Source organism: Punctularia strigosozonata (assembly GCF_000264995.1).
Source record: "Punctularia strigosozonata HHB-11173 SS5 unplaced genomic scaffold PUNSTscaffold_3, whole genome shotgun sequence".
Taxonomy (NCBI): Eukaryota; Fungi; Basidiomycota; class Agaricomycetes; order Corticiales; family Punctulariaceae; genus Punctularia; species Punctularia strigosozonata.
The window spans coordinates 645,664-656,815 of NW_006767435.1; the positions used below are offsets into that span (position 1 = coordinate 645,664).

Sequence of the window (11,152 nt, forward strand, 5' to 3'; positions counted from 1 at the left end):
TTGAGCTAATGCATGGATGTATTGTTACGAGTCCATACATTACAGCTGGCAAGAATATTATAGGTCTTGAGGCGCAACCCTCAAATCTCCGATCTGTTCCCCAGCAGGTCACGTAGTTCGTCGATGTTGTTGGCATGCGAAAGCTCATCCATAGCCCGATTCGTGACAAGGCCATCAATGGCATAATCCTTGGGGTCCGCAACTAAATCATCAGTGAAGCTGAGGGCCTCGCGGCGGTAGTAACTCTTGAGGAATTGCAGGGCCTCCATGACTGCTGGAGACAACCGGTTGCGGCGAAGAGTGTCGGTCTCCTTGGCTGACGAGAATAGACGCTCGCAAGCTACAGAGGACGCTTGTGCAGGTAAAATGTCAAGAGCTACACGATAAAGCAAGGGGAAGGAATGCTTGTTGATCTGTTCTGCAGCATTAGTAGCTATTCGGCTCACAAAAGGGAGATTCACGCACCTGCCAATACCGTAGGAGATCCAATCCGTTCTCGATTCCATTTTGCACCACTGGTTCTTCGCAATAGCGGTCGAATTCGCGCAACGCACGCTTTCGATCGTCGGCTTCTAGGGCCTCTCGCGAGAGGCGATTCAGATCTCCGGCTGAATCTGCAGTTGAGCCAGCAGATTGCAAGTATGATGTGGACGATGTTCGTGTTTGCGATACTGATAAGTCTGACTCAGAGCTCGATGCGCTGAGACCAGCGGTACGGCGGAATCTTCGGCTAGTATTCCTCAAATTGAGGAATCCCCGGCCTTGTGCGAGAGATGCCATGGTAGTAGGGAGATCTGTTGAACTCTCAGGGACATTGGTAGCTTCGTGGATGCATTGCTGGCGACGGAACTGTGTGAGCTGTACAATATGTAGAATGTCAGTTGTTAGGCAGAGCTCAGCTGCAAACATGCACGCACCGTGTCAATGACCCATCGGCGTGCCTCCTCGCACTCCTCTTCAGTCCATTGATCCTCGATCCATCGGAACTTGATGGCTGGATTGATCACTGAGTGCGGGGTTTCAGTTAATGAGACCAAACACAAGGCAAGGCCACATACCAATGGCAAGAACATAGGCACAGCTTCTACGACTCCGTGCTACATATTCCTCAATCTTGGATATCCCAAATTCGATGTACGGAGAAAGATATTGTAACTCTATCTGTAGTGCACGCCAGAGCAACAGGACCTGCTCATATGCTGGGAGTGCAACCGGGAGTGTTGGGGTTTTCTCCGCAGAGAGAAGCTCTTGCACATGGTGTGGAATCCGTAGAACATCTTCTATATCGCAGGTCACCGTGTATTGATCCTTGTTCAGTAGCAAGGTATGCAGACCGGCTTGCTGGTATTTAGGTACACAGAACATACACTTGAGAGCCTTGGAAGTGATTCAATTGAATGGTTAGCCTTCTGACAATGATGTTGAGACTTGAACAGACCTCATTCGCATCCAATACACGTTCGAGCATGAGAGAAGTTGACGACCATCGGGTCTCGCAGTCACGCGTGAGCTGGCGCTCGGGAATTCTCTCTGGCCACACCTCTGAATCATTTCCTTGCCGGATGGTCTGAATGAGGTTTGAGCGCCGCTGACCGGATGACCGCACAGCGCCTACAATGTTGCGCACGCAGCCGACTGGATCGGTATCCAATGCGGCAGCATATGCTTCATGTTCGTCCTTGTGTGGGGTCGTAATATCAGGCAGTGCGCAGCAGAGGGTGCCACCGTGTGTCTTGATACCATTGAGAATGGCTTGTACTGCAAGATTTATGACATTGGGGAAGCATCTGTTGACAATGTCAATATACATGTATGTATGTGCCCATGAAACATCGGAGTCTCCAAGCTCACCGGCCATGATTTCCCTCGCTGCTGAATTCGATCCCTTCTTGTCGAAAATGCTCCTCTAGGTAATCCATTGTTGTATCCATGACGGAGGCATTGTCTGTGGTGCAAAGCCCAATCTGCAATGTATAGTCACTAGATACATATGCCGGCACAATGTGGTGTTACAGATTGCAAACCTTGTGTTTGATTCCTGCCTTGTCAAGCTCATTCCATAGGTTATGGGCGATGTTTTTGCCATTGTGAGGTCCCTCAAGGCGCCGGAACATCAGCATATGATTGCGTAGGGCAAGATCTCCCTTTGCGTCGTAGCTAACATAATGAACTGTTGCACACATAAATGTGTCTAGGTCTGAGTTTGACCAATCATCCCAAGTTAGGGAGATACGGCCGGGCGACTCCTGTCCAGGTATCATCAGTGCACCAGCACTCTTATATACATGTCGGCTCGATGCTCACCTTCATCTCCTTCCATATCATTTCCCTAGTTTTGCCATAGTGGCGCAAGGTGTGATCACGAATTGCCGTTCGGTGCGGTATATCCTTGTCAGTAAGCACCGTGTTCACACGATTAACATATAGGAGCAATTCACTGAACTATGGACAGTCCATGACATTCAGGGCCTACAAGGAGTCATTGTGAGCTAACTGTTTGGTGATTGCATGCGTACATTCACCTACCTGATCATCAACTGCTATCCACCTTAGTAGATAGTCTCAGAGTCGTTCCGATGAGAATGACTCCCGTTCAGGCTGCTGAGGTGCACTTCGACCATCTGATGGGACATCATAAGCATGCTTGAGATTGTGAGTTGTCCTTTCTTCCTTGTATATATCAGAGTGACGGCTTATGAGGTGATTTCGGATCGTGTTTGTGTTGCCTCCCTTGCCAAGCTTGTACACCTTCCAAGTGGGCCATCTAGCTAGATATCAGTCTCTGACAAGGCCTGACAATCGCATATCGCACTCACTTGCATAGCTTGCAGCTCACGTACGGGGTGTCTGGCTTCTCCCGTAGAGGTTCATCTCCATCAGCGGGAGGCTCCGTATCGGGTCGTTCGGCAGACTGGATTGGTCGCATATGCCACCAGACGTCACTTGCCGCATAGGTTCTGGACTGGCTGGTGCGTTGAGAGACCGAAGGCTGTAAGGGATCAAGACTCGGAGCGGGAAGCGAGTCTGTTGTTGGCAAGTCAGGAATGAACGTCGAACTAACAGTTCTGTTATTCTGCGAAGAGCTCGGCGCAGGCGGATGAAAGGGACCAACACCAAATGTCAAAGGCGTGGCCTGAATTCCATTGACCTGCGTTCGAGCCCGTTTTTGCCGTGGATTTGTGATGTTGCTACGTGTCCGTGTTCGCTTTCCGGTTGGAGTGGGTGCATTCACAACTTGATCTTGTAGATTTGTAGTGTCCTGGAGAGCGGACTGTGGAATCACTATTGGAGGTGCAGGGGATGAGCTCAGCTGAGTAAAACCAAGATATGATTGTGCAGAAGGGTCTGGCGGCAAGAATCGGCCCCGAATGCCATTACTCGGGTCTGGGTGAAGTCCAACAGTGTTGGCGAATCCATGCGAAGAGTCCGAAATACCATAGCCACTGAACATGTCAGATAGCATGGCTCTATGCGGACATGTATTGACTGAGCTGCAGTTACACGGGGCTTGCATACGCTGACAATATGACCGAAGGAGTTTGAGCTCGAAGGAGAAATTGAGAAAAGCGATATATTGGTCGACTATATACTGTTTCCAAGTCGATCTAGTGCTGCGGAGTACATTGACGACATGCTCGAAGGTCTGCGCTAAGCGGCAAAACAAAGTCTCCAGATGGTATGAAGCAAGGATGTCGAGCACGACGAGACGCGAGCGCAAGATCGGTGAGCAGAGGATCACGTGGTCGCGCCTGATAGCCAATGGGAACACTGAGCTAACCTTCTAGCAAACTCGCGAGTTCACTCGAACGCGCCTCGCCTGAACTTGGAAGATCGAGTTACGACGAGTTCGAGTTGAGTTTGAGTTTGGATCGAGTTCACCTCGACTCGACGGCAACACTAGTTTGATGGCATCTGCCATATCCACGTGGCTTGAGTCGGCATCGCCGGACGGCGCAGTGACAATTCAGGCTCCGCTTAAATCGACGAACACGACGAATGCGACGAGGATCACGTTCGCTATCAATCGATGAGCATCCTCTGCCACAAACTACACTGGCATGGCAAGGACACGGCGCCTACACACGCGTCGCACCAAAGAAACCAAGACTAGGCTGCCATTATGGAAGCGGATGCTTGCAGTCACATGCCATCTCTTCTCAGAAGCTGAGGATGAGGTTGACGAGCTGAATGCGCAGGCCATGCTTGCACTCACAATCAAGACCAAGCAGAATCAGCCGCGTCATGGCAGATGGGGCAGAAGGGGTCCATATAATGCTCCACAAGTAGAGGAATTCTTCAAGTTGCTTTTAGAAGGGTTTAGCGAGAAACGATTCAGGATATGGATGCGGTAATACAGATCCTGTCTCGATGTATATGATAACTTACAGCTCCGAATACACAGCATGTCTAGGGATACATTCTGGCATATACATGGCCTGATTGAAAGTGATCCAGTCTTTGCCAGCACGCCTCGCCGGCCTCAGCGTCCCGTCAAGTTTCAGATGGCCGCATTTTACATGCAGGTTGGCGGGTTGACAGCCCTACGCACAGGCGATATCATCGGGGTAGCTGAAGGTAGCAGCTTCCTATACTTTGACCGTGTGTCTAAAGCACTCCGCCGTCTCAAGCCACAGTATCTCAAGTGGCCAGATGCTGCGAGGCGGGCAACAATCAAACAGTGGATGGAGGACAAGACCTTCCCTGGTTGTATTGGGATTGGAGATGGATCTCTTCTCAGGCTTGCTCATTGGCCTCTGAGAAATCCATGGTCATTCTGGTGTCGGAAAAAGTTCTATGCAGTGAGTGTCTTCATACCTCCACGTGAATACACCACTCAAATGCTGATTTATGTAGCTCTCAGTTCAGGCCATATGTGACCACGAAGGCTTCATAACCAGCTACGAGCTTGACTGGCCAGGATGTCTTACCGATGCTACCATATTCAAGCAGTCCCGGCTATGGCAACATCGTGAAGAATATTGTGAGAACACAGAGTTCATCATGGTGGACAAAGGTATGTCATATATTTTGCATATCTTCATTATTGTGCTTACAATGTTAATTGTAGGTTATCCCCTCTCAATGTACACCATCCGCCCATTTGCAGATCCAGATCTCACAACAGATCCTGATGAATCTGAACATCGGAAACATTGGAACCAGCGCCTGTCTGCTATATGCATCAAGATCGAGCACACCTTTGGATTACTGAAGGGCCAATTTCAGTATCTGCGTTTAATCCCTGGCCACAACCTCCAGCGAGTCAACAGGACCATTGAAGCACTTTTTGTCTCGCACAATATCCTGACATCCATTGGGGATGATCCCATGAAGATTGTGGGACTGCAAGAGGGAGAGGCACCTCGGGTAGCTCGCCACATCAGCCGACTTCACCAGCGTGAGGTAGCAGAGGAGACAGATAGCGACCTCTATCGATCTGGTCTCTTCCGGCACAAGCACCTTCTTGGTCTCATGAAGAGGAGATGATATGTATAGGGAGCTTTCCTCAATCGATAAACATTGTAATAAAGTAATCTATGGAAATTCACAGGTGATTAAGGATTAAAATGCTATAACATGATGAATTATGTTGATCATTCACGGTCACCCTCCTTACGTTTATCCAACTGCGCAGCCAATCTCTTGCCGAACTCCTGAACAGCAGCGACAGGTGACTCAAGGAATTCTTTCACCTTAACCCACTGCTGCAACTCAAGTTCTTGCACACGGATCCGATGAAGCTCTTCCTCGTGCTTTGCCTGTGCCTCGCGTATCTGAAGCTCCCGCTCCTCAAGCTTGGTCTTGCTCTTGGTCCGAGCATTGATGCTGTCTACAAGTGACTTGAGCATATCTTCCTCCGAACCCTCACGATGAATACACTTGCGAGGGGGGATACTCGATTCTTCGCTGTCGGAGAGTGAGGTCGCCTCGTTCAATGGATCATCGCAAACCACTTCAGGATGATCGTGCGCACTAGAACAGTGGTCAGTCAATGCAATGCAGTTAACAAAAAACTTACACGGTGTCAATAACCATATAAATGTATGAGTCGCGGAATTCCTCCAGCGTCTCGCGGGACCATTGGCTGCTGGAACTCTTCGACAATGGGCGCTTAACGCCAACCTTCGACTCCATGTCACTACCGAGAGCCTCCATTTCGCTTTCGTCGCCATCGCCACCGCCGGTATGTTCTTCCAATCTCCGTGCAGCCATGTACTTGCGGAAAAGGTATTTCCACCGGGACTTCACTTGAGTAGCTGTCTTGCGGTTATTCAAAAGATCCTGAGCAATCTGCGTGGAGCAATGAGACTCGACGGAAGCTGAGAAGCGAAGCAAAAACTACCTTGACGGTGTGTGTATCCTTCTTGAGCTTGAAGTCCTCGAAGACGTCCTCGCGGCAGATGTAGTCGACAAGGATCTTCGTGTCCTCCTTGCTCCAGTTGCTCTCCGTCCCCTCCAACACTTGCTTCGCCATCTCTGGGTCCATCTCCTTGATGTCCTCATCGGACTCACCGCCTTTGCGCACGTTCTTGCCAGATTTTGCACCGAGGCCCTTCGGTGCTGCCTTCACAGGCATCTTCGTCTCGGTCTTCACCGTGGTCTTGCTGGGTGTCTTTGGCACCCTTGCGGGTGTTCTTGTCCCCTTCTTCTGCAAGTCTGCGTCGTTGGTTTCTGTGGGCTTGCGACGTTGCTTGGATTTCGCAGGTTGCGCGGGGACATCCGCGCAGGGAGCCTGCTCTTGATGCAGGTTGGAGATGTTGGTCAGCGCCGGGCTTGGTGCCATAGCCGTCTGTGATTTGTCAGATGGCACCGAGTATGCATTGGAGGTCGTTGCGCATCCATCGCGTCCGTCACCGCGCCCATCACATCCGTCGTGGTGCCCATTGCATTTGTCGCCACGTCCGTTGTGTTCGTCACTGCACCCATCGCGTCCATCGTGGTGCCCATCACGTTCGTCGCCACGTCCATTGCGTCCGCCGCTGCATCCGTCGCGTCCGCCGCCGTATCCATCACGTCCGTCGTGTTCGTCACCGCATCCATCGCGTCCACTGTCACATCCGTCGCGTCCGCTGCCGCATCCGTCGTGTCCGTCGCCGTGTCCGTCGTGTCCCTCACTATGTCCGTTGTGTCCGTCACGGCATCCATCACGGCGGTCATCGCATCGGTCACGGCACTGGTCGTGTTTGCTGGCATTGACGTCGCCGGTGTTAGACGTGTCAGCGCCGTTGCCCATGTTCGGCACAAGTTCCACGACATCAGCGCGGCTGGTGTTTGCGTTGTGAGGGTGCTCCACGGCCTCTTGGACAGGTATGATAGCGGGCTGAGCAGCGTGCGCTCCTGGTGGATGCAACGGTTGCATGTTCTCATCTGGATGTGTAGCTTCTGTCTTTGAGTTAGCGACATAAACAATGTTTCGGCTTCACAGAAACTCACCCAAGTGAGGTTCATATAGCATATACTGCAGTCCACCCATATCCTGAGCATGTCCGAGGTCGATATGTCTGGTATTCGAGAATCAAAAAGAGGGTGCCAGCGAAGGAGTGTGTAGGTGCGGGTATACAGGTATAGCTGGAGGATTATCTTCGAAAAGTCCAAGCCCTGCAGCTGCCTGAACAACAAAGAGAGGGTCTATGCCCGTGAAGTCAAAGTTCGCATTCATTTGGTGATACGGAGTCCAGTAGCAAAGAATGTCGTCGAGCGCGTCGCCGAGCGCGTTCAGATGCGTTCAACGCGAATGTGTTAGTCATTTTAATCGGAGCTTGAATTGTTGCTGCGCCATCCGGCGATGCCAACTCAAGCCACGTGGATATGGCAGATGCCATCAAACGTCTCACGCTTGCGAGCCTCTCGACTCGTTAACCTGGGCTCGTTATCCTCATTATTGAGTGAGGCTAATGGGTACGGGCAACGCCCGCCAAAATCGTGAAATCGAGAGCCGGTGGCAGTGCCACAGTCCTACGCCACCCCCCCCCCTAAGGCGAATTATGGATTCCTCGTAACAGGGGAAGCATCTTCGGATGCAACATTGGGACAATGATTATAAGGGATAAAAGTATCGTAACAGTAACCTTTTTTGATTTTTATTATTGTGTGTTGTCAGTCCTGTAGCCCTCAAAACAGCTATCTACAGCACTGTATCTAGCTATATAAAATACATGTCTGAATTCTAACATTACCAGATTGTCAAGATCGAGACGGAGCTAAGTCCGACGCCGGAGGTGTGACGTCCGGACCTAGCGAGATGATTGTCGGAGTCGAGTCGGAAGAGAGTCGGAGAAAGTCGGAGAGAGTCGGAGCAGAGTTTCGAGATACAGAGAGTGAGTGCGAGTACGGACCAGACTCAAGCTTTAAGGCTTGAGTCGCTACGCGCTCTAAGTCCGTGTCGGAGCAGAGGAGTAACTTAGTCGATATTCGAACTAAGGAGTTAGAGTACAGGAGCTAGGAGTTTATATACGCGGAGGCACGGTTCGGAGCTCGTATCAATAGGGAGTTATCGGAACTATGAACCATGTGGATAAGGAGTTATCGGAACTATGAACCATGTGGAACGATCAATCGTAAGGACGGAGCATATGGTTATGAAGCTGATAATCGGAGGTAGAATAAGTCCGAAGGGAATATCAAACCGTTAAAGGCATATCGATCGTGAACGTCGGAGTTGAATCCGTTATGACTCGAGAACTACCGGGACGTTGAGTCGCCGGAGGACTATTCATGTGATAATGTAGGTCCGGTACCGGAGCTGCTACTCCGATGGCGGACAACCCGGAACGACCGGAGCTATCGTACTTGGCCCGGTTATGGCCCAAGATCCGACACGTGACACAGATGCATGATTCACATATGAAAGAATATTCCAGTGCTCCATCAGAATTTATTCGCGCTTGTGGGATGCTGCCCCACAATGTTAAGAAACACCTTATCCCGGGCCTGACAGCTCAGTTCCCACGGTCCCGTATATGCGTACCGTCTCGAGTTTTTGGTCTGGAAATTTTTCCGTAGCACCTATGGCTCTTACTGCTGCACAGAGGGATGCCCGGAGGCGAAACTGTGCTCTTGCCCATGCAGCTAAGGAGGAATCAAGCCGTTATGAGAAGGCGGCAGCCATCTTTGCCGAGGAACTCTCAAAAGGCAATGCAACGGCAGCGGCTCTTCGGATCAAACTCAGAAATGAACAGCGCAAGAACAAATGGAATCTGGATGCCAAAGTTACCCTTACAACGCGGCTGAAACAGGCCCAGGCCGAAGGGAGACGGCATCTTGCGGCCATCAAGGTTCAGGAGTCCAGGATCTTGGTGCTGGCCTCTCGGGAACAAGAACTTCTTGTCGAACTGAAAGGAGCTTCGGACTCTCATCAATCTCTCGCTGAAAAGATATTTTCTGTCAACTCTGAGCTTCGAGACTGCCAGCAAAGAGGCGAGCAGCAACGGATACATGCAATCTCACTGGAGCGGCAACTTCTGACTGCCACCAAATCCCGGGAATCTGGTCAGCAGTCCATCACACAGCTACAGATAAAAATAACAGCTTTGATGCGGGATCGGCGCATCCTCCGGGTCCAGCTCTCTCGTTCACGCTCAGAGACTCATCAGGCAATCACAGCAGCAAGCACCATCACTCACTGGCAACGGCTCAAAAACAAGGGGATTATTACTGAGGCAGGGCGGCTCCTCGTGCATGAGCTCACACGTCTTGGGCTTCCCTCAGCAAACATTTCCGAGGCTCTCAGGATCACTGCGGAGGCGTGGGGAATCTCCATCACTGGCTCAATCAGCCGTCGAAGTGTTTCTTGCATCATTCTGGAGGGTCTTACGGCTGCGAAACTGCAAATTGTAGACGCTGTGCATGCTGCTGAAGGTGTCTCACTCTCTGCTGATGGTACCTCACACAAGAATCGGCAGTATGAGAGCAAACATATCCACACCGTCACCTCATCTCATCAATCAGGATCTGCTACTGATGTTTCCACGTACATGCTTCCGATTATCAATGCACCAAATCACCAGGCCGCTATGCAGCTTCAAGGCTGGCAGAGTTTAACATCCGACGATCTCTATGCTGTCTGGAACAGTAGCCCGTTGGCTGACTCTGGCCCGCTGAATTCACTCGAACTCCCGAGCAAGGTTATGGTCTACAGTTCAGACCACTCTGCCAACAATGGTGCTGTTGCACGTGGGATCCGAGAATGGAAAGAGACATCCGATCGTCTGTTGCGAGGTGAAAAGTGTCTACTTGCGAAGGATTCTGTGGAGTTGTGTGCAATTCTCTGGTCAGAATATGACCGTACAATTGGTTCTCTTGGCGGCCTCACATCCTGGAACTCTCTCTCGGTGGCAGATCAATCAAAGCATATGGCCTCCGCATGGAAGACTGTCTGCCGACGTTTTGGTGACGAGGACTACGCCATGCTTGCCGACAACGACAGTGTCATGGCACGCCTCCAGTACTCATCTTTCCCTGTTTCCCTGCTTTCCCCACACACTCTTTTTACCCTTTCAGGTTTCCTAGGAGCTCCCAGACGCTCCCTCTATTCTTTCGGGGCTTCCTAGGAGCTCCATACATTCTTCTATCCTTTCGGGTCTCCTAGGGCCTCCGCACATTGCGCGGCCTTCCTAGGCCGTTCCACTGGTCACGTGCCGGGCACTGAGGAGCCTCCCTCTCTCTCATTGGACCATCCCTTGTGTTGCTGATGGATTACTCAGCTACTATATAGTCGCCTGTCGCACCAGGGAGCAACTCAGACTTGTTCTCTCAGTTGCTTCCCTGCCTTGTGCGACAGGTATGTGTATTCATCTCGTATCTCTGTATATATTCTCAGTTGCTTCCCTGCCTTGTGCGACAGCGTCTCCACCGCCGTCCCGGGGGATCCGCGCTGCTCCTAGGAGCTCCAGTGCGTACTCTGACAGGAACCCGCGGACTTCCGTAAGGTTCCGAGGTACTGCCCATTCTTTCACCGCACGGATCTTCACAGGATCCATGCTGACATGTCCTTGCCGTATGACCAAGCCTAAGTACTCAATCTCTGTCTTTTCGAACTCGCATTTCTCAGGGCGGAGATATAGATCATTCTCCTGCAGCCGTCGAAGAACCTCGTGTATGACTTTGCGATGTTCTTCTAGCGTGTCACTAAAGATGAGGATATCATCTAAAT

The 11,152-nt window shown here is 51.0% G+C and overlaps 4 protein-coding genes across 4 annotated transcripts; 2 read left to right on the plus strand and 2 right to left on the minus strand.

Moving 5' to 3' along the window:
* Nucleotides 1-80: 80 nt before the first annotated feature.
* PUNSTDRAFT_62278 (uncharacterized protein) lies at nucleotides 81-1,810 on the minus strand (the record flags this gene model as incomplete). Its single annotated transcript, XM_007380802.1, has 6 exons — nucleotides 81-274; nucleotides 332-413; nucleotides 466-858; nucleotides 918-1,006; nucleotides 1,059-1,341; nucleotides 1,415-1,810. The coding sequence occupies 6 exons, from the start codon at nucleotides 1,808-1,810 to the stop codon at nucleotides 81-83; spliced, it is 1,437 nt and encodes a 478-aa protein (XP_007380864.1).
* Nucleotides 1,811-4,058: 2,248 nt separating this feature from the next.
* On the plus strand, nucleotides 4,059-5,487 carry PUNSTDRAFT_42631 (uncharacterized protein; the record flags this gene model as incomplete). The annotated part of the gene is made up of 4 exons (XM_007380803.1): nucleotides 4,059-4,348; nucleotides 4,651-4,799; nucleotides 4,899-5,014; nucleotides 5,164-5,487. The coding sequence occupies 4 exons, from the start codon at nucleotides 4,059-4,061 to the stop codon at nucleotides 5,485-5,487; spliced, it is 879 nt and encodes a 292-aa protein (XP_007380865.1).
* A 107-nt stretch (nucleotides 5,488-5,594) lies between these two features.
* On the minus strand, nucleotides 5,595-7,360 carry PUNSTDRAFT_42632 (uncharacterized protein; the record flags this gene model as incomplete). Its single annotated transcript, XM_007380804.1, has 3 exons — nucleotides 5,595-5,973; nucleotides 6,020-6,291; nucleotides 6,344-7,360. 3 exons carry the CDS (start codon nucleotides 7,358-7,360, stop codon nucleotides 5,595-5,597), a joined length of 1,668 nt encoding a protein of 555 aa, XP_007380866.1.
* Nucleotides 7,361-9,008: 1,648 nt separating this feature from the next.
* On the plus strand, nucleotides 9,009-10,075 carry PUNSTDRAFT_42633 (uncharacterized protein; the record flags this gene model as incomplete). The annotated part of the gene is made up of 2 exons (XM_007380805.1): nucleotides 9,009-9,879; nucleotides 10,008-10,075. 2 exons carry the CDS (start codon nucleotides 9,009-9,011, stop codon nucleotides 10,073-10,075), a joined length of 939 nt encoding a protein of 312 aa, XP_007380867.1.
* Between the last annotated feature and the right edge of the window lie 1,077 nt (nucleotides 10,076-11,152).